The 25,482-nt window shown below is 44.3% G+C and overlaps 1 protein-coding gene across 1 annotated transcript in view; it reads right to left on the bottom strand.

Moving 5' to 3' along the window:
- Positions 1-25,482, bottom strand: part of cep192 (centrosomal protein 192) — a 122,529-nt gene that overhangs the window by 75,100 nt on the left and 21,947 nt on the right. The window contains exons 15-18 of the mRNA XM_055911065.1: positions 23,230-23,519; positions 21,457-21,598; positions 18,365-18,895; positions 17,163-18,227 (exon numbers count right to left, since the gene is read on the bottom strand). Coding sequence (XP_055767040.1) covers positions 17,163-18,227; positions 18,365-18,895; positions 21,457-21,598; positions 23,230-23,519 — 2,028 coding nt within the window. The remainder of the gene's footprint in view (positions 1-17,162; positions 18,228-18,364; positions 18,896-21,456; positions 21,599-23,229; positions 23,520-25,482) is intronic.

Below are 25,482 nucleotides of genomic sequence, written 5' to 3'. Positions count from 1 at the left end.
ACATTACTATCCATCACCTGACCAGGACATTAATACAACACATTACTATCCACCACCTGACCAGGACATTAATACAACACATTACTATCCACCACCTGACCAGGACATTAATACAACACATTACTATCCACCACCAGGACATTAATACAACACATTACTATCCATCACCTGACCAGGACATTAATACAACACATTACTGTCCACCACCTGACCAGGACATTAATACAACACATTACTATCCACCACCAGGACATTAATACAACACATTACTATCCACCACCTGACCAGGACATTAATACAACACATTACTATCCACCTGACCAGGACATTAATACAACACATTACTATCCATCACCTGACCAGGACATTAATACAACACATTACTATCCATCACCTGACCAGGACATTAATACAACACATTACTATCCATCACCTGACCAGGACATTAATACAACACATTACTATCCACCACCAGGACATTAATACAACACATTACTATCCACCACCTGACCAGGACATTAATACAACACATTACTATCCACCACCTGACCAGGACATTAATACAACACATTACTATCCATCACCTGACCAGGACATTAATACAACACATTACTATCCACCACCTGACCAGGACATTAATACATTACTATCCATCACCTGACCAGGACATTAATACAACACATTACTATCCACCACCAGAACATTAATACAACACATTACTATCCACCACCAGAACATTAATACAACACATTACTATCCACCACCTGACCAGGACATTAATACAACACATTACTATCCATCACCTGACCAGGACATTAATACAACACATTACTATCCATCACCTGACATTAATACAACACATTACTATCCATCACCTGACATTAATACAACACATTACTATCCACCACCTGACCAGGACATTAATACAACACATTACTATCCACCACCAGGACATTAATACAACACATTACTATCCACCACCTGACCAGGACATTAATACAACACATTACTATCCATCACCTGACCAGGACATTAACACATTACTATCCATCACCTGACCAGGACATTAATACAACACATTACTATCCACCACCTGACCAGGACATTAATACAACACATTACTATCCACCACCAGGACATTAATACAACACATTACTATCCATCACCTGACCAGGACATTAACACATTACTATCCATCACCTGACCAGGACATTAATACAACACATTACTATCCATCACCTGACCAGGACATTAATACAACACATTACTGTCCACCACCTGACCAGGACATTAATACAACACATTACTATCCATCACCTGACCAGGACATTAATACAACACATTACTGTCCACCACCTGACCAGGACATTAACACATTACTATCCATCACCTGACCAGGACATTAATACAACACATTACTATCCATCACCTGACCAGGACATTAATACAACACATTACTGTCCACCACCTGACCAGGACATTAATACAACACATTACTATCCACCACCAGGACATTAATACAACACATTACTATCCACCACCAGGACATTAATACAACACATTACTATCCACCACCTGACCAGGACATTAATACAACACATTACTATCCACCACCTGACCAGGACATTAATACAACACATTACTATCCATCACCAGGACCAGGACATTAATACAACACATTACTATCCATCACCTGACATTAATACAACACATTACTATCCATCACCTGACATTAATACAACACATTACTATCCATCACCTGACATTAATACAACACATTACTATCCACCACCTGACCAGGACATTAATACAACACATTACTATCCACCACCTGACCAGGACATTAATACAACACATTACTATCCATCAACCTGACCAGGACATTAATACAACACATTACTATCCACCACCTGACCAGGACATTAATACAACACATTACTATCCATCACCTGACCAGGACATTAATACAACACATTACTGTCCACCACCTGACCAGGACATTAATACAACACATTACTATCCATCACCTGACCAGGACATTAATACAACACATTACTATCCACCACCTGACCAGGACATTAATACAACACATTACTATCCATCACCAGGACCAGGACATTAATACAACACATTACTATCCACCACCAGGACATTAATACAACACATTACTATCCACCACCTGACCAGGACATTAATACAACACATTACTATCCACCACCTGACCAGGACATTAATACAACACATTACTATCCACCACCAGGACATTAATACAACACATTACTATCCACCACCAGGACATTAATACAACACATTACTATCCATCACCAGGACATTAATACAATACATTACTATCCACCACCAGGACATTAATACAATACATTACTATCCATCACCTGACCAGGACATTAATACAACACATTACTATCCACCACCTGACCAGGACATTAATACAACACATTACTATCCACCACCTGACCAGGACATTAATACAACACATTACTATCCACCACCTGACCAGGACATTAATACAACACATTACTATCCACCACCTGACCAGGACATTAATACAACACATTACTATCCACCACCTGACCAGGACATTAATACAACACATTACTATCCATCACCTGACCAGGACATTAATACAACACATTACTATCCACCACCAGGACATTAATACACCACATTACTATCCACCACCTGACCAGGACATTAATACAACACATTACTATCCATCACCTGACCAGGACATTAATACAACACATTACTATCCACCACCTGACCAGGACATTAATACAACACATTACTATCCATCACCTGACCAGGACATTAATACAACACATTACTATCCACCACCAGGACATTAATACAACACATTACTATCCACCACCAGGACATTAATACAACACATTACTATCCATCACCTGACCAGGACATTAATACAACACATTACTATCCACCACCTGACCAGGACATTAATACAACACATTACTATCCACCACCAGGACATTAATACAACACATTACTATCCACCACCTGACCAGGACATTAATACAACACATTACTATCCACCACCTGACCAGGACATTAATACAACACATTACTATCCACCACCTGACCAGGACATTAATACAACACATTACTATCCACCACCTGACCAGGACATTAATACAACACATTACTATCCACCACCTGACCAGGACATTAATACAACACATTACTATCCACCTGACCAGGACATTAATACAACACATTACTATCCACCACCAGGACATTAATACAACACATTACTATCCACCACCAGGACATTAATACAACACATTACTATCCACCACCTGACCAGGACATTAATACAACACATTACTATCCACCACCTGACCAGGACATTAATACAACACATTACTATCCACCACCAGGACATTAATACAACACATTACTATCCACCACCTGACCAGGACATTAATACAACACATTACTATCCACCACCAGGACATTAATACAACACATTACTATCCATCACCTGACCAGGACATTAATACAACACATTACTATCCACCACCTGACCAGGACATTAATACAACACATTACTATCCACCACCTGACCAGGACATTAATACAACACATTACTATCCATCACCTGACCAGGACATTAATACAACACATTACTATCCACCACCACCAGGACATTAATACAACACATTACTATCCACCACCTGACCAGGACATTAATACAACACATTACTATCCACCACCTGACCAGGACATTAATACAACACATTACTATCCATCACCTGACCAGGACATTAATACAACACATTACTATCCATCACCTGACCAGGACATTAATACAACACATTACTATCCACCACCAGGACATTAATACAACACATTACTATCCACCACCTGACCAGGACATTAATACAACACATTACAATCCACCACCAGGACATTAATACAACACATTACTATCCACCACCTGACCAGGACATTAATACAACACATTACAATCCACCACCAGGACATTAATACAACACATTACTATCCACCACCAGGACATTAATACAACACATTACTATCCACCACCAGGACATTAATACAACACATTACTATCCACCACCTGACCAGGACATTAATACAACACATTACTATCCACCACCTGACCAGGACATTAATACAACACATTACTATCCACCACCTGACCAGGACATTAATACAACACATTACTATCCACCACCTGACCAGGACATTAATACAACACATTACTATCCACCACCTGACCAGGACATTAATACAACACATTACTATCCACCACCAGGACATTAATACAACACATTACTATCCACCACCAGGACATTAATACAACACATTACTATCCACCACCTGACCAGGACATTAATACAATACATTACTATCCACCACCTGACCAGGACATTAATACAACACATTACTATCCACCACCTGACCAGGACATTAATACAACACATTACTATCCACCACCAGGACATTAATACAACACATTACTATCCACCACCAGGACATTAATACAACACATTACTATCCACCACCTGACCAGGACATTAATACAATACATTACTATCCACCACCTGACCAGGACATTAATACAACACATTACTATCCACCACCTGACCAGGACATTAATACAACACATTACTATCCACCACCTGACCAGGACATTAATACAACACATTACTATCCACCACCAGGACATTAATACAACACATTACTATCCACCACCAGGACATTAATACAACACATTACTATCCATCACCTGACCAGGACATTAATACAACACATTACTATCCACCACCAGGACATTAATACAACACATTACTATCCACCACCAGGACATTAATACAACACATTACTATCCACCACCAGGACATTAATACAACACATTACTATCCACCACCTGACCAGGACATTAATACAACACATTACTATCCACCACCTGACCAGGACATTAATACAACACATTACTATCCATCACCTGACCAGGACATTAATACAACACATTACTATCCACCACCTGACCAGGACATTAATACAACACATTACTGTCCACCACCTGACCAGGACATTAATACAACACATTACTATCCACCACCTGACCAGGACATTAATACAACACATTACTATCCACCACCTGACCAGGACAGTAATACAACACATTACTATCCACCACCAGGACATTAATACAACACATTACTATCCACCACCTGACCAGGACATTAATACAACACATTACTATCCACCACCAGGACATTAATACAACACATTACTATCCACCACCTGACCAGGACATTAATACAACACATTACTATCCACCACCTGACCAGGACATTAATACAACACATTACTATCCACCACCAGGACATTAATACAACACATTACTATCCATCACCTGACCAGGACATTAATACACCACATTACTATCCATCACCTGACCAGGACATTAATACAACACATTACTATCCACCACCAGGACATTAATACAACACATTACTATCCACCACCTGACCAGGACATTAATACAACACATTACTATCCACCACCAGGACATTAATACAACACATTACTATCCACCACCTGACCAGGACATTAATACAACACATTACTATCCACCACCAGGACATTAATACAACACATTACTATCCATCACCAGGACATTAATACAACACATTACTATCCACCACCTGACCAGGACATTAATACAACACATTACTATCCATCAACCTGACCAGGACATTAATACAACACATTACTATCCACCACCTGACATTAATACAACACATTACTATCCACCACCTGACCAGGACATTAATACACCACATTACTATCCATCACCTGACCAGGACATTAATACACCACATTACTATCCATCACCAGGACATTAATACAACACATTACTATCCACCACCTGACCAGGACATTAATACAACACATTACTATCCATCACCTGACCAGGACATTAATACAACACATTACTATCCACCACCTGACCAGGACATTAATACAACACATTACTATCCACCACCTGACCAGGACATTAATACAACACATTACTATCCACCACCTGACCAGGACATTAATACAACACATTACTATCCACCACCAGGACATTAATACATTACTATCCATCACCTGACCAGGACATTAATACAACACATTACTATCCACCACCTGACCAGGACATTAATACAACACATTACTATCCACCACCAGGACATTAATACAACACATTACTATCCACCACCTGACCAGGACATTAATACAACACATTACTATCCATCAACCTGACCAGGACATTAATACATTACTATCCACCACCTGACCAGGACATTAATACAACACATTACTATCCATCACCTGACCAGGACATTAATACAACACATTACTATCCATCACCTGACCAGGACATTAATACAACACATTACTATCCACCACCTGACCAGGACATTAATACAACACATTACTATCCACCACCTGACCAGGACATTAATACAACACATTACTATCCATCACCTGACCAGGACATTAATACAACACATTACTATCCACCACCTGACCAGGACATTAATACAACACATTACTATCCACCACCAGGACATTAATACAACACATTACTATCCACCACCTGACCAGGACATTAATACATTACAATCCATCACCTGACCAGGACATTAATACACCACATTACTATCCACCACCTGACCAGGACATTAATACAACACATTACAATCCATCACCTGACCAGGACATTAATACAACACATTACTATCCACCACCTGACCAGGACATTAATACAACACATTACTATCCACCACCAGGACATTAATACAACACATTACTATCCACCACCTGACCAGGACATTAATACAACACATTACTATCCACCACCTGACCAGGACATTAATACAACACATTACTATCCATCACCAGGACATTAATACAACACATTACTATCCACCACCAGGACATTAATACAACACATTACTATCCATCACCTGACCAGGACATTAATACAACACATTACTATCCACCACCTGACCAGGACATTAATACAACACATTACTATCCACCACCAGGACATTAATACAACACATTACTATCCACCACCTGACCAGGACATTAATACAACACATTACTATCCACCACCTGACCAGGACATTAATACAACACATTACTATCCACCACCTGAACATTAATACAACACATTACTATCCACCACCAGGACATTAATACAACACATTACTATCCACCACCTGACCAGGACATTAATACAACACATTACTATCCACCACCTGACCAGGACATTAATACAACACATTACTATCCACCACCTGACCAGGACATTAATACAACACATTACTATCCATCACCTGACCAGGACATTAATACAACACATTACTATCCACCACCAGGACATTAATACAACACATTACTATCCACCACCTGACCAGGACATTAATACAACACATTACTATCCACCACCAGGACATTAATACAACACATTACTATCCACCACCAGGACATTAATACAACACATTACTATCCACCACCAGGACATTAATACAACACATTACTATCCACCACCAGGACATTAATACAACACATTACTATCCACCACCTGACCAGGACATTAATACAACACATTACTATCCATCACCTGACCAGGACATTAACACAACACATTACTATCCATCACCTGACCAGGACATTAATACAACACATTACTATCCACCACCAGGACATTAATACAACACATTACTATCCATCACCTGACCAGGACATTAATACAACACATTACTATCCACCACCTGACCAGGACATTAATACAACACATTACTATCCATCACCTGACCAGGACATTAACACATTACTATCCATCACCTGACCAGGACATTAATACAACACATTACTATCCATCACCTGACCAGGACATTAATACAACACATTACTGTCCACCACCTGACCAGGACATTAATACAACACATTACTATCCATCACCTGACCAGGACATTAATACAACACATTACTGTCCACCACCTGACCAGGACATTAACACATTACTATCCATCACCTGACCAGGACATTAATACAACACATTACTATCCATCACCTGACCAGGACATTAATACAACACATTACTGTCCACCACCTGACCAGGACATTAATACAACACATTACTATCCACCACCAGGACATTAATACAACACATTACTATCCACCACCAGGACATTAATACAACACATTACTATCCACCACCTGACCAGGACATTAATACAACACATTACTATCCACCACCTGACCAGGACATTAATACAACACATTACTATCCATCACCAGGACCAGGACATTAATACAACACATTACTATCCATCACCTGACATTAATACAACACATTACTATCCATCACCTGACATTAATACAACACATTACTATCCATCACCTGACATTAATACAACACATTACTATCCACCACCTGACCAGGACATTAATACAACACATTACTATCCACCACCTGACCAGGACATTAATACAACACATTACTATCCATCAACCTGACCAGGACATTAATACAACACATTACTATCCACCACCTGACCAGGACATTAATACAACACATTACTATCCATCACCTGACCAGGACATTAATACAACACATTACTGTCCACCACCTGACCAGGACATTAATACAACACATTACTATCCATCACCTGACCAGGACATTAATACAACACATTACTATCCACCACCTGACCAGGACATTAATACAACACATTACTATCCATCACCAGGACCAGGACATTAATACAACACATTACTATCCACCACCAGGACATTAATACAACACATTACTATCCACCACCTGACCAGGACATTAATACAACACATTACTATCCACCACCTGACCAGGACATTAATACAACACATTACTATCCACCACCAGGACATTAATACAACACATTACTATCCACCACCAGGACATTAATACAACACATTACTATCCATCACCAGGACATTAATACAATACATTACTATCCACCACCAGGACATTAATACAATACATTACTATCCATCACCTGACCAGGACATTAATACAACACATTACTATCCACCACCAGGACATTAATACAACACATTACTATCCACCACCTGACCAGGACATTAATACAACACATTACTATCCACCACCTGACCAGGACATTAATACAACACATTACTATCCACCACCTGACCAGGACATTAATACAACACATTACTATCCACCACCTGACCAGGACATTAATACAACACATTACTATCCACCACCTGACCAGGACATTAATACAACACATTACTATCCACCACCAGGACATTAATACAACACATTACTATCCACCACCAGGACATTAATACAACACATTACTATCCACCACCAGGACATTAATACAACACATTACTATCCACCACCAGGACATTAATACAACACATTACTATCCATCACCTGACCAGGACATTAATACAACACATTACTATCCACCACCAGGACATTAATACAACACATTACTATCCACCACCAGGACATTAATACAACACATTACTATCCACCACCAGGACATTAATACAACACATTACTATCCACCACCTGACCAGGACATTAATACAACACATTACTATCCACCACCAGGACATTAATACAACACATTACTATCCATCACCTGACCAGGACATTAATACAACACATTACTATCCACCACCTGACCAGGACATTAATACAACACATTACTATCCACCACCTGACCAGGACATTAATACAACACATTACTGTCCACCACCTGACCAGGACATTAATACAACACATTACTATCCACCACCAGGACATTAATACAACACATTACTATCCACCACCAGGACCAGGACATTAATACAACACATTACTATCCACCACCACCAGGACATTAATACAACACATTACTATCCACCACCTGACCAGGACATTAATACAACACATTACTATCCACCACCAGGACATTAATACAACACATTACTATCCATCACCAGGACATTAATACAACACATTACTATCCACCACCTGACCAGGACATTAATACAACACATTACTATCCATCACCTGACCAGGACATTAATACAACACATTACTATCCACCACCTGACCAGGACATTAATACAACACATTACTATCCATCACCTGACCAGGACATTAATACAACACATTACTATCCATCACCTGACCAGGACATTAATACAACACATTACTATCCACCACCAGGACATTAATACAACACATTACTATCCACCACCTGACCAGGACATTAATACAACACATTACAATCCACCACCAGGACATTAATACAACACATTACTATCCACCACCTGACCAGGACATTAATACAACACATTACAATCCACCACCAGGACATTAATACAACACATTACTATCCACCACCAGGACATTAATACAACACATTACTATCCACCACCTGACCAGGACATTAATACAACACATTACTATCCACCACCTGACCAGGACATTAATACAACACATTACTATCCACCACCTGACCAGGACATTAATACAACACATTACTATCCACCACCAGGACATTAATACAACACATTACTATCCATCACCTGACCAGGACATTAATACAACACATTACTATCCACCACCAGGACATTAATACAACACATTACTATCCACCACCAGGACATTAATACAACACATTACTATCCACCACCAGGACATTAATACAACACATTACTATCCACCACCTGACCAGGACATTAATACAACACATTACTATCCACCACCAGGACATTAATACAACACATTACTATCCATCACCTGACCAGGACATTAATACAACACATTACTATCCACCACCTGACCAGGACATTAATACAACACATTACTATCCACCACCTGACCAGGACATTAATACAACACATTACTATCCATCACCTGACCAGGACATTAATACAACACATTACTATCCACCACCACCAGGACATTAATACAACACATTACTATCCACCACCTGACCAGGACATTAATACAACACATTACTATCCACCACCAGGACATTAATACAACACATTACTATCCATCACCAGGACATTAATACAACACATTACTATCCACCACCTGACCAGGACATTAATACAACACATTACTATCCATCACCTGACCAGGACATTAATACAACACATTACTATCCACCACCTGACCAGGACATTAATACAACACATTACTATCCATCACCTGACCAGGACATTAATACAACACATTACTATCCATCACCTGACCAGGACATTAATACAACACATTACTATCCACCACCAGGACATTAATACAACACATTACTATCCACCACCTGACCAGGACATTAATACAACACATTACAATCCACCACCAGGACATTAATACAACACATTACTATCCACCACCTGACCAGGACATTAATACAACACATTACAATCCACCACCAGGACATTAATACAACACATTACTATCCACCACCAGGACATTAATACAACACATTACTATCCACCACCAGGACATTAATACAACACATTACTATCCACCACCTGACCAGGACATTAATACAACACATTACTATCCACCACCTGACCAGGACATTAATACAACACATTACTATCCACCACCTGACCAGGACATTAATACAACACATTACTATCCACCACCTGACCAGGACATTAATACAACACATTACTATCCACCACCTGACCAGGACATTAATACAACACATTACTATCCACCACCAGGACATTAATACAACACATTACTATCCACCACCAGGACATTAATACAACACATTACTATCCACCACCTGACCAGGACATTAATACATTACTATCCACCACCTGACCAGGACATTAATACAACACATTACTATCCACCACCAGGACATTAATACAACACATTACTATCCACCACCAGGACATTAATACAACACATTACTATCCATCACCTGACCAGGACATTAATACAACACATTACTATCCATCACCTGACCAGGACATTAATACAACACATTACTATCCACCACCAGGACATTAATACAACACATTACTATCCACCACCTGACCAGGACATTAATACAATACATTACTATCCACCACCTGACCAGGACATTAATACAACACATTACTATCCACCACCTGACCAGGACATTAATACAACACATTACTATCCACCACCAGGACATTAATACAACACATTACTATCCATCACCAGGACATTAATACAACACATTACTATCCACCACCAGGACATTAATACAACACATTACTATCCACCACCTGACCAGGACATTAATACAACACATTACTATCCACCACCTGACCAGGACATTAATACAACACATTACTATCCACCACCAGGACATTAATACAACACATTACTATCCACCACCAGGACATTAATACAACACATTACTATCCATCACCTGACCAGGACATTAATACAACACATTACTATCCACCACCAGGACATTAATACAACACATTACTATCCACCACCAGGACATTAATACAACACATTACTATCCACCACCAGGACATTAATACAACACATTACTATCCACCACCTGACCAGGACATTAATACAACACATTACTATCCACCACCTGACCAGGACATTAATACAACACATTACTATCCATCACCTGACCAGGACATTAATACAACACATTACTATCCACCACCTGACCAGGACATTAATACAACACATTACTGTCCACCACCTGACCAGGACATTAATACAACACATTACTATCCACCACCTGACCAGGACATTAATACAACACATTACTATCCACCACCTGACCAGGACAGTAATACAACACATTACTATCCACCACCAGGACATTAATACAACACATTACTATCCACCACCTGACCAGGACATTAATACAACACATTACTATCCACCACCAGGACATTAATACAACACATTACTATCCACCACCTGACCAGGACATTAATACAACACATTACTATCCACCACCTGACCAGGACATTAATACAACACATTACTATCCATCACCTGACCAGGACATTAATACAACACATTACTATCCACCACCAGGACATTAATACAACACATTACTATCCACCACCTGACCAGGACATTAATACAACACATTACTATCCACCACCAGGACATTAATACAACACATTACTATCCACCACCTGACCAGGACATTAATACAACACATTACTATCCACCACCAGGACATTAATACAACACATTACTATCCATCACCAGGACATTAATACAACACATTACTATCCACCACCTGACCAGGACATTAATACAACACATTACTATCCATCAACCTGACCAGGACATTAATACAACACATTACTATCCACCACCTGACATTAATACAACACATTACTATCCACCACCTGACCAGGACATTAATACACCACATTACTATCCATCACCTGACCAGGACATTAATACACCACATTACTATCCATCACCAGGACATTAATACAACACATTACTATCCATCACCTGACCAGGACATTAATACAACACATTACTATCCACCACCTGACCAGGACATTAATACAACACATTACTATCCACCACCTGACCAGGACATTAATACAACACATTACTATCCACCACCAGGACATTAATACAACACATTACTATCCACCACCTGACCAGGACATTAATACAACACATTACTATCCACCACCAGGACATTAATACAACACATTACTATCCACCACCAGGACATTAATACAACACATTACTATCCACCACCAGGACATTAATACAACACATTACTATCCACCACCTGACCAGGACATTAATACATTACAATCCATCACCTGACCAGGACATTAATACACCACATTACTATCCACCACCTGACCAGGACATTAATACAACACATTACAATCCATCACCTGACCAGGACATTAATACAACACATTACTATCCACCACCTGACCAGGACATTAATACAACACATTACTATCCACCACCAGGACATTAATACAACACATTACTATCCACCACCTGACCAGGACATTAATACAACACATTACTATCCACCACCTGACCAGGACATTAATACAACACATTACTATCCATCACCTGACCAGGACATTAATACAACACATTACTATCCACCACCTGACCAGGACATTAATACAACACATTACTATCCACCACCAGGACATTAATACAACACATTACTATCCACCACCTGACCAGGACATTAATACAACACATTACTATCCACCACCTGACCAGGACATTAATACAACACATTACTATCCACCACCTGAACATTAATACAACACATTACTATCCACCACCAGGACATTAATACAACACATTACTATCCACCACCAGGACATTAATACACCACATTACTATCCACCACCTGACCAGGACATTAATACAACACATTACTATCCACCACCTGACCAGGACATTAATACAACACATTACTATCCACCACCAGGACATTAATACAACACATTACTATCCACCACCTGACCAGGACATTAATACAACACATTACTATCCACCACCTGACCAGGACATTAATACAACACATTACTATCCACCTGACCAGGACATTAATACAACACATTACTATCCACCACCTGACCAGGACATTAATACAACACATTACTATCCACCACCTGACCAGGACATTAATACAACACATTACTATCCACCACCTGACCAGGACATTAATACAACACATTACTATCCACCACCTGACCAGGACATTAATACAACACATTACTATCCACCACCTGACCAGGACATTAATACAACACATTACTATCCACCACCTGACCAGGACATTAATACAACACATTACTATCCACCACCTGACCAGGACATTAATACAACACATTACTATCCACCACCAGGACATTAATACAACACATTACTATCCACCACCTGACCAGGACATTAATACAACACATTACTATCCACCACCTGACCAGGACATTAATACAACACATTACTATCCACCACCTGACCAGGACATTAATACAACACATTACTATCCACCACCTGACCAGGACATTAATACAACACATTACTATCCACCACCTGACCAGGACATTAATACAATACATTACTATCCACCACCTGACCAGGACATTAATACAACACATTACTATCCACCACCAGGACATTAATACAACACATTACTATCCACCACCAGGACATTAATACAACACATTACTATCCATCACCTGACCAGGACATTAATACAACACATTACTATCCACCACCTGACCAGGACATTAATACAACACATTACTATCCACCACCTGACCAGGACATTAATACAACACATTACTATCCACCACCAGGACATTAATACAACACATTACTATCCATCACCTGACCAGGACATTAATACAACACATTACTATCCACCACCTGACCAGGACATTAATACAACACATTACTGTCCACCACCTGACCAGGACATTAATACAACACATTACTATCCACCACCTGACCAGGACATTAATACAACACATTACTATCCATCACCTGACCAGGACATTAATACAACACATTACTATCCACCACCAGGACATTAATACAACACATTACTATCCACCACCAGGACATTAATACAACACATTACTATCCACCACCTGACCAGGACATTAATACAACACATTACTATCCATCACCTGACCAGGACATTAATACAACACATTACTATCCATCACCAGGACATTAATACAATACATTACTATCCACCACCAGGACATTAATACAACACATTACTATCCACCACCAGGACATTAATACAACACATTACTATCCATCACCAGGACATTAATACAACACATTACTATCCATCACCTGACCAGGACATTAATACAACACATTACTATCCACCACCAGGACATTAATACAACACATTACTATCCATCACCAGGACATTAATACAACACATTACTATCCACCACCAGGACATTAATACAACACATTACTATCCATCACCAGGACATTAATACAACACATTACTATCCACCACCAGGACATTAATACAACACATTACTATCCACCACCTGACCAGGACATTAATACAACACATTACTATCCACCACCAGGACATTAATACAACACATTACTATCCACCACCAGGACATTAATACAACACATTACTATCCACCACCTGACCAGGACATTAATACAACACATTACTATCCACCACCAGGACATTAATACAACACATTACTATCCACCACCAGGACATTAATACAACACATTACTATCCACCACCTGACCAGGACATTAATACAACACATTACTATCCACCACCTGACCAGGACATTAATACAACACATTACTATCCACCACCTGACCAGGACATTAATACAACACATTACTATCCACCACCAGGACATTAATACAACACATTACTATCCACCACCTGACCAGGACATTAATACAACACATTACTATCCACCACCTGACCAGGACATTAATACAACACATTACTATCCATCACCAGGACATTAATACAACACATTACTATCCACCACCTGACCAGGACATTAATACAACACATTACTATCCATCACCTGACATTAATACAACACATTACTATCCATCACCAGGACATTAATACAACACATTACTATCCACCACCAGGACATTAATACAACACATTACTATCCACCACCAGGACATTAATACAACACATTACTATCCACCACCTGACCAGGACATTAATACAACACATTACTATCCACCACCTGACCAGGACATTAATACAACACATTACTATCCACCACCAGGACATTAATACAACACATTACCAGGACATTAATACAACACATTACTATCCACCACCTGACCAGGACATTAATACACTCCTTAACCAATGAACTAAATCCTCCATTATCATTATCTGCAGAACACAAGACCAGGAAATTACCTCAAATAAACTATAATCAACATTGAAAAACCTGAACCCAGCCGGAAGGACCAGGAACAAAATGGGATGGAAACTAAGCTAAGCTTTACAAACGTGTTTATTTCTCTCTTAAATGAGTTAAAGAACAGCTGAATAATGTGGTTGATTGGACCAGAGACTGACCGTCTGTCCTGTGGGCAGCAGCAGGCTGGGGGCTGTGACAGGAGGAAGTAAAACCAACACGTTTGGCCACAGCGCTGGGAGGAGCTTCTCCAACACTCTTCTCCAGGCCACTGGGGTTCTCCTGCTGGGCTGTACTGCTCCCTGTAGCGTGGGTCTTCGCTGTGCTCCTCCTGGCTCTCTGGGAGGGGGATGTGATGTCTCTGAGGGACGGAGGCCCCGACAGACCCTTCCTCAGACCAGGGGAGGTCTTAGGGCCTGGGGCAGCAGCTGAGGAGCGGTCCTCAACCTTCTGTGCTGGGGTGTTGTTAGGTGTTGGACGGACTGCTCCTAGTTCAGCCCCACCACTCTCTGTGTTGCTCAGTACACCAGCTGGCTGGGGCTCACTGTTATTCCCTGCGGACTTCCTGTCGGCAGCTGGTTTGGCTGTGGAGGAGGTGGTTGAGGAGTACTGACCAGAGACCACAGACCTCCTCCCTGGGTTACCAGACGCTGTAGGGATGGAGCTGGCCCTGGGACGGGGGATGGAACTCCTCCTCACCTCCGTCTTGTTAGCTGGTCCTGGTCCACTCTGGCCAGAACCTGGATGTAGCCCAGCAGAGACTGGATGGGTCGTAGCAGCAGGGTAACCTTGTGTCAAACCTGCCTTAGCCTCTACGCCAGAGGAGATAGCTCCCTTGGTGCTAGCCTGGTATTCGGTAGCCTGGTGTTGATAACCCGAGCTCTCGTTCTCCACAGTAACAACAAGCGATGCGGCCTGGGACTTCCTGCGGGAGGAGTTGAGGCTGTCGGCCCAGCTGAGGAAGTCAAAGGTGTAGTGGGAGGAGCCTGACTGGTCGCTGTCGCTGCTGGTGGATACCTCTGTCTGCTTCAGGTACTTTTCAATGTCGAAGGCACTCAGGTCTCCGGCACACTGGCTCCTCTGTAGAGTCTCCAGCAGGTCTCCGGCACACTGGCTCCTCTGTAGAGTCTCCAGCAGGATTCTCTGGTCCAGTTGAACCTGGTTAGGGCTGGGCTGGTCCAGTTGAACCTGGTTAGGGCTGGGTGTTTGTTCTTCCAGGACAGAGGCTGGGAATCAGAATCAAATCTCCTTTACATTTTTCATGAACTGTGTTCTAGTGGTGCTGACATCACCTTCCAACAAACACAACAGACACACAGAATTAAAGAGTAGAATTTCAGATGTACTTATGAATATGGGATACCTGGGTCTGGACCCGGCAGACCTTTCTGCTGTTGCCTCTGTATCCTACTCCTCTTTGACAGCTCCATGATCATGGCAGCCAGCTGGGAGGGCTCTGAGGAGATGGAGGCATCTGAGATGGCCGAGGCGATGGTGCTGATAGACAGCGTGAGGTTAGACTGGTCTGTGCTGCTGCCGGGGCTGGGGCCCAGGCTGCCGGGGCTGGGGCCCAGGCTGCCGGGGCTGGGGCCCAGGCTGCCGGGGGAGGCTGAGGGAAGGCTCTGGCTGGGGGAGAGCAGGGCCTCAGGGAGGGGGGAGGCTGAGGGAAGGCTCTGGCTGGGGGAGAGCAGGGCCTCAGGGAGGGGGGAGGCTGAGGGAAGGCTCTGGCTGGGGGAGAGCAGGGCTTCAGGGAGGGGGGAGGCTGAGGGAAGGCTCTGGCTGGGGGAGAGCAGGGCTTCGGGGAGGCGGGAGGCTGATTCACAAGGCTCTGGCTCGTCATCTCCTGTAGGTGACACCCTGTCTGCAGCCGCCTCCACAGTCTTGTCCAAGTCCTCTACAAGAACAACACATTGGAAGTATCAACCACCATATGTGATACTCTGATTATGACTGATTTGAGTTTAAAATTAGGAATAAAGATGATGCCAAACCAAGTAAAAATGAACTGGTCGGCCTCACAGTGGGAATCAGGAATAAATGTCTTACTGGCTGGCCTCACAGTGGGAATCAGGAATAAGTGTGTTACTGGCTGGCCTGGCCGGCCTCACAGCAGAAATAAGTGTCTTACTGGCTGGCCTCACAGTGGGAATCAGGAATAAGTGTCTTACTGGCTGGCCTCACAGTGGGAATCAGGAATAAGTGTCTTACTGGCTGGCCTCACAGTGGGAATCAGGAATACGTGTCTTACTGGCTGGCCTCACAGTGGGAATCAGGAATACGTGTCTTACTGGCCTGCCTCACAGTGGGAATCAGGAATACGTGTCTTACTGGCTGGCCTCACAGTGGGAATCAGGAATACGTGTCTTACTGGCTGGCCTCACAGTGGGAATCAGGAATAAGTGTCTTACTGGCTGGCCTCACAGTGGGAATCAGGAATAAGTGTGTTACTGGCTGGCCTGGCCGGCCTCACAGCAGAAATAAGTGTCTTACTGGCTGGCCTCACAGTGGGAATCAGGAATAAGTGTCTTACTGGCTGGCCTCACAGTGGGAATCAGGAATAAGTGTCTTACTGGCTGGCCTCACAGTGGGAATCAGGAATACGTGTCTTACTGGCCTGCCTCACAGTGGGAATCAGGAATACGTGTCTTACTGGCCTGCCTCACAGTGGGAATCAGGAATACGTGTCTTACTGGCTGGCCTCACAGTGGGAATCAGGAATAAGTGTCTTACTGGCTGGCCTCACAGTGGGAATCAGGAATAAGTGTCTTACTGGCTGAGCTGGACGGCCTCACAGCGGGAATCAGGAATAAGCGTCTTACTGGCTGGCCGGCCTCACAGCGGGAATCAGGAATAAGTGTCTTACTGGCTGGGCCGGCCTCACAGTGGGAATCAGGAATAAGTGTCTTACTGGCTGGCCTCACAGTGGGAATCAGGAATAAGTGTCTACTGGCTGGCCTGGCCGGACTCACAGTGGGAATAAGGAATAAGTGTCTTACGGCCTGGCCGGACTCACAGTTGGAATCAGGAATAAGTGTCTTACTGGCTGGCCTCACAGTGGGAATCAGGAATAAGTGTCTTACTGACTGGCCTCACAGTGGGAATAAGGAATAAGTGTCTTACTGGCTGGCCGGCCTCACAGCGGGAATCAGGAATAAGTGTCTTACTGGCTGGCCTCACAGTGGGAATCAGGAATAAGTGTGTTACTGGCTGGCCTGGCCGGCCTCACAGCGGGAATCAGGAATAAGGGTCTTACTGGCTGGTCTCACAGTGGGAATCAGGAATAAGTGTCTTACTGGCTGGCCTCACAGTGGGAATCAGGAATAAGTGTCTTACTGGCTGGCCGGCCTCACAGCGGGAATCAGGAATAAGTGTCTTACTGGCTGGCCTCACAGTGGGAATCAGGAATAAGTGTGTTACTGGCTGGCCTGGCCGGCCTCACAGCGGGAATCAGGAATAAGGGTCTTACTGGCTGGCCTCACAGTGGGAATCAGGAATAAGTGTCTTACTGGCTGGCCTCACAGTGGGAATCAGGAATAAGTGTCTTACTGGCTGGCCGGCCTCACAGCGGGAATCAGGAATAAGTGTCTTACTGGCTGGCCTCACAGTGGGAATCAGGAATAAGTGTCTTACTGGCTGGCCTGGCTGGCCTCACAGTGGTTATCAGGAATAAGTGTCTTACTGGCCGGCCTCACAGTGGGAATCAGGAATAAGTGTCTTACTGGCTGGCCTCACAGTGGGAATCAGGAATAAGTGTATTACTGGCCGGCCTCACAGTGGGAATCAGGAATAAGTGTCTTACTGGCCTGCCTCACAGTGGGAATCAGGAATAAGCGTCTTACTGGCTGGCCGGCCTCACAGCGGGAATCAGGAATAAGTGTCTTACTGGCTGGCCTCACAGTGGGAATCAGGAATAAGTGTCTTACTGGCTGGCCTCACAGTGGGAATCAGGAATAAGTGTCTTACTGGCTGGCCTGGCTGGCCTCACAGTGGTTATCAGGAATAAGTGTCTTACTGGCCGGCCTCACAGTGGGAATCAGGAATAAGTGTCTTACTGGCTGGCCTCACAGTGGGAATCAGGAATAAGTGTATTACTGGCCGGCCTCACAGTGGGAATCAGGAATAAGTGTCTTACTGGCCTGCCTCACAGTGGGAATCAGGAATAAGCGTCTTACTGGCTGGCCTCACAGTGGGAATCAGGAATAAGTGTCTTACTGGCTGGCCTGGCCAGACTCACAGTGGGAATCAGGAATAAGTGTCTACTGGCTGGCCTGGCCGGACTCACAGTGGGAATCAGGAATAAGTGTCTTACTGGCTGGCCTCACAGTGGGAAACAGGAATAAGTGTCTTACTGGCTGGCCTCAGTGGGAATCAGGAATAAGTGTCTTACTGGCTGGCCTGGCCGGACTCACAGTGGGAATCAGGAATAAGCATCTTGGACGTCCATACGGTACGTACCTGTGTTCATGGTGTGGTCGTGGTCAGTGTGTCTGAGGGTGTCGTTGTGGACCGAGCCGTCCTGAGACAGGAAGTCTGATGGTTGAATCAGAGGAAACGGTTCCCTCTTCTCTGGAGAGGTGATGACGTAACCAAACGACGGCTGGAGAGAAGATACAACAAACTGGTCAAGTCAGAAGGGTGATGATCACAGGCTTAAACCCTCAGTGGTAGTCTCAAACATGGCTTCCCTACTGTCCCTTTCCCGGACCGAAGCCTCGTATTCCTCAACTAAAAGGACACCAACCCTACTGTCCCTACGCACCGCGGGCAGGTCTCCCAGACCGAAGCCTCGTATTCCTCAACTAAAAGGACACCAACCCTACTGTCCCTACGCACCGCGGGCAGGTTTCCCGGACCGAAGCCTCGTATTCCTCAACTAAAAGGACACCAACCCTACTGTCCCTACGCACCGCGGGCAGGTCTCCCAGACCGAAGCCTCGTATTCCTCAACTAAAAGGACACCAACCCTACTGTCCCTACGCACCGCGGGCAGGTTTCCCGGACCGAAGCCTCGTATTCCTCAACTAAAAGGACACCAACCCTACTGTCCCTACGCACCGCGGGCAGGTCTCCCAGACCGAAGCCTCGTATTCCTCAACTAAACGGACTCCAACCCTACTGTCCCTACGCACCGCGGGCAGGTCTCCCGGACCGAAGCCTCGTATTCCTCAACTAAAAGGACACCAACCCTACTGTCCCTACGCACCGCGGGCAGGTCTCCCAGACCGAAGCCTCGTATTCCTGAACTAAAAGGACACCAACCCTACTGTCCCTACGCACCGCGGGCAGGTCTCCCAGACCGAAGCCTCGTATTCCTCAACTAAAAGGACACCAACCCTACTGTCCCTACGCACCGCGGGCAGGTTTCCCGGACCGAAGCCTCGTATTCCTCAACTAAAAGGACACCAACCCTACTGTCCCTACGCACCGCGGGCAGGTCTCCCAGACCGAAGCCTCGTATTCCTCAACTAAAAGGACACCAACCCTACTGTCCCTACGCACCGCGGGCAGGTCTCCCAGACCGAAGCCTCGTATTCCTCAACTAAACGGACTCCAACCCTACTGTCCCTACGCACCGCGGGCAGGTCTCCCGGACCGAAGCCTCGTATTCCTCAACTAAAAGGACACCAACCCTACTGTCCCTACGCACCGCGGGCAGGTCTCCCAGACCGAAGCCTCGTATTCCTGAACTAAAAGGACACCAACCCTACTGTCCCTACGCACCGCGGGCAGGTCTCCCAGACCGAAGCCTCGTATTACTCAACTAAACGGACACCAACCCTACTGTCCCTACGCACCGCGGGCAGGTTTCCCGGACCGAAGCCTCATATTCCTCAACTAAAAGGACACCAACCCTACTGCCCCTACGCACCGCGGGCAGGTCTCCCGGACCGAAGCCTCGTATTCCTCAACTAAAAGGACACCAACCCTACTGCCCCTACGCACCGCGGGCAGGTCTCCCGGACCGAAGCCTCGTATTCCTCAACTAAAAGGACACCAACCCTACTGCCCCTACGCACCGCGGGCAGGTCTCCCGGACCGAAGCCTCATATTCCTCAACTAAAAGGACACCAATCCTACTGTCCCTACGCACCGCGGGCAGGTCTCCCGGACCGAAGCCTCGTATTCCTCAACTAAAAGGACACCAACCCTCAGAGACTATGTGAATAGTGAAAGAGTAGAGCAGTGGCTGCAGAGCGGCGTCAATAGGACAATGAACAAGTCCCATACCCGTTTGACTGTATCGTCCTCCCGGTCGTCCCCTAGACAGCCCAGGGCCTCAGAGCGCTGCTGGAAGAAGGTCCCCAGAGACAGACGGAGGTAGCTCTGGTTCCCTCTGTCCAGCTCCTGGGACACCTGGCTGGCCCTCATCAGGATGTGGCTGCTGGCTGGGAGTCTCCAGGACATGTCAGATAGGAGACCTGGGCTGGTGGAGGCAGGCTCCATCACCTCCTCCTGCATGAACTGGTTCTCCTTCTCAAACTCCTTCTGGTCCTCTATGATCTTCTCTATGGCGTTACCTGGAACACAATAAAACAGGACAACTGCAGCACACTGGTGATCTGTCTATGGTGTTACCTGGAACACAATAAAACAGGACAACTGCTGATCTGTCTATGGTGTTACCTGGAACACAATAAAACAGGACAACTGGTGATCTGTCTATGGTGTTACCTGGAACACAAGGCTGATACTAACCCCCCGGCTGTACCAAACGCTAGGCTGATACTAACCCCCAACTAAACGCTAGGCTGATACTAACCCCCCCGGCTGTACCAAACTAAACGCTAGGCTGATACTAACCCCCAACTAAACGCTAGGCTGATACTAACCCCCAACTAAACGCTAGGCTGATACTAACCCCCAACTAAACGCTAGGCTGATACTAACCCCCAACTAAACGCTAGGCTGATACTAACCCCCCCGGCTGTACTAAACTAAACGCTAGGCTGATACTAACCTCCCGGCTGTACCAAACTAAACGCTAGGCTGATACTAACCTCCCGGCTGTACCAAACTAAACGCTAGGCTGATACTAACCTCCAACTAAACGCTAGGCTGATACTAACCCCCCGGCTGTACCAAACTAAACGCTAGGCTGATACTAACCACCCGGCTGTACCAAACTAAACGCTAGGCTGATACTAACCCCCCCGGCTGTACCAAACTAAACACTAGGCTGATACTAACCCCCCACTGTACCAAACTAAACACTAGGCTGATACTAACCTCCAACTAAACGCTAGGCTGATACTAACCCCCCGGCTGTACCAAACTAAAGACTAGGCTGATATTAACCCCCCGGCTGTACCAAACTAAACACTAGGCTGATACTAACCCCCCACTGTACCAAACGCTAGGCTGATACTAACCACCAAACTAAACGCTAGGCTGATACTAACCCCCCGGCTGTACCAAACTAAACACTAGGCTGATACTAACCCCCCACTGTACCAAACGCTAGGCTGATACTAACCCCCCGGCTGTACTAAACGCTAGGCTGATATTAACCCCCCGGCTGTACCAAACTAAACACTAGGCTGATACTAACCCCCCACTGTACCAAACTAAACGCTAGGCTGATATTAACCCCCCGGCTGTACCAAACTAAACACTAGGCTGATACTAACCTCCCGGCTGTACCAAACTAAACGCTAGGCTGATACTAACCTCCCGGCTGTACCAAACTAAACACTAGGCTGATACTAACCCCCCGGCTGTACCAAACTAAACGCTAGGCTGATACTAACCACCCGGCTGTACCAAACTAAACGCTAGGCTGATACTAACCCCCCCGGCTGTACCAAACTAAACGCTAGGCTGATACTAACCCCCCGGCTGTACCAAACTAAAGACTAGGCTGATATTAACCCCCCGGCTGTACCAAACTAAACACTAGGCTGATACTAACCCCCCACTGTACCAAACGCTAGGCTGATACTAACCACCAAACTAAACGCTAGGCTGATACTAACCCCCCGGCTGTACCAAACTAAACACTAGGCTGATACTAACCCCCCACTGTACCAAACGCTAGGCTGATACTAACCCCCCGGCTGTACTAAACGCTAGGCTGATATTAACCCCCCGGCTGTACCAAACTAAACACTAGGCTGATACTAACCCCCCACTGTACCAAACTAAACGCTAGGCTGATATTAACCCCCCGGCTGTACCAAACTAAACACTAGGCTGATACTAACCTCCCGGCTGTACCAAACTAAACGCTAGGCTGATACTAACCTCCCGGCTGTACCAAACTAAACACTAGGCTGATACTAACCCCCCGGCTGTACCAAACTAAACGCTAGGCTGATACTAACCTCCCGGCTGTACCAAACTAAACGCTAGGCTGATTTTAACCCCCGGCTGTACCAAACTAAACACTAGGCTGATACTAACCCCCCGGCTGTACCAAACTAAACGCTAGCCTGATACTAACCCCCCGGCTGTACCAAACTAAACACTAGGCTGATACTAACC

This window comes from Salvelinus fontinalis, unplaced genomic scaffold (assembly GCF_029448725.1).
Source record: "Salvelinus fontinalis isolate EN_2023a unplaced genomic scaffold, ASM2944872v1 scaffold_0044, whole genome shotgun sequence".
Taxonomy (NCBI): Eukaryota; Metazoa; Chordata; class Actinopteri; order Salmoniformes; family Salmonidae; genus Salvelinus; species Salvelinus fontinalis.
The sequence above is the reverse complement of the archived record's forward strand: the minus strand, read 5'-3'. Positions and strand labels throughout refer to the sequence as shown.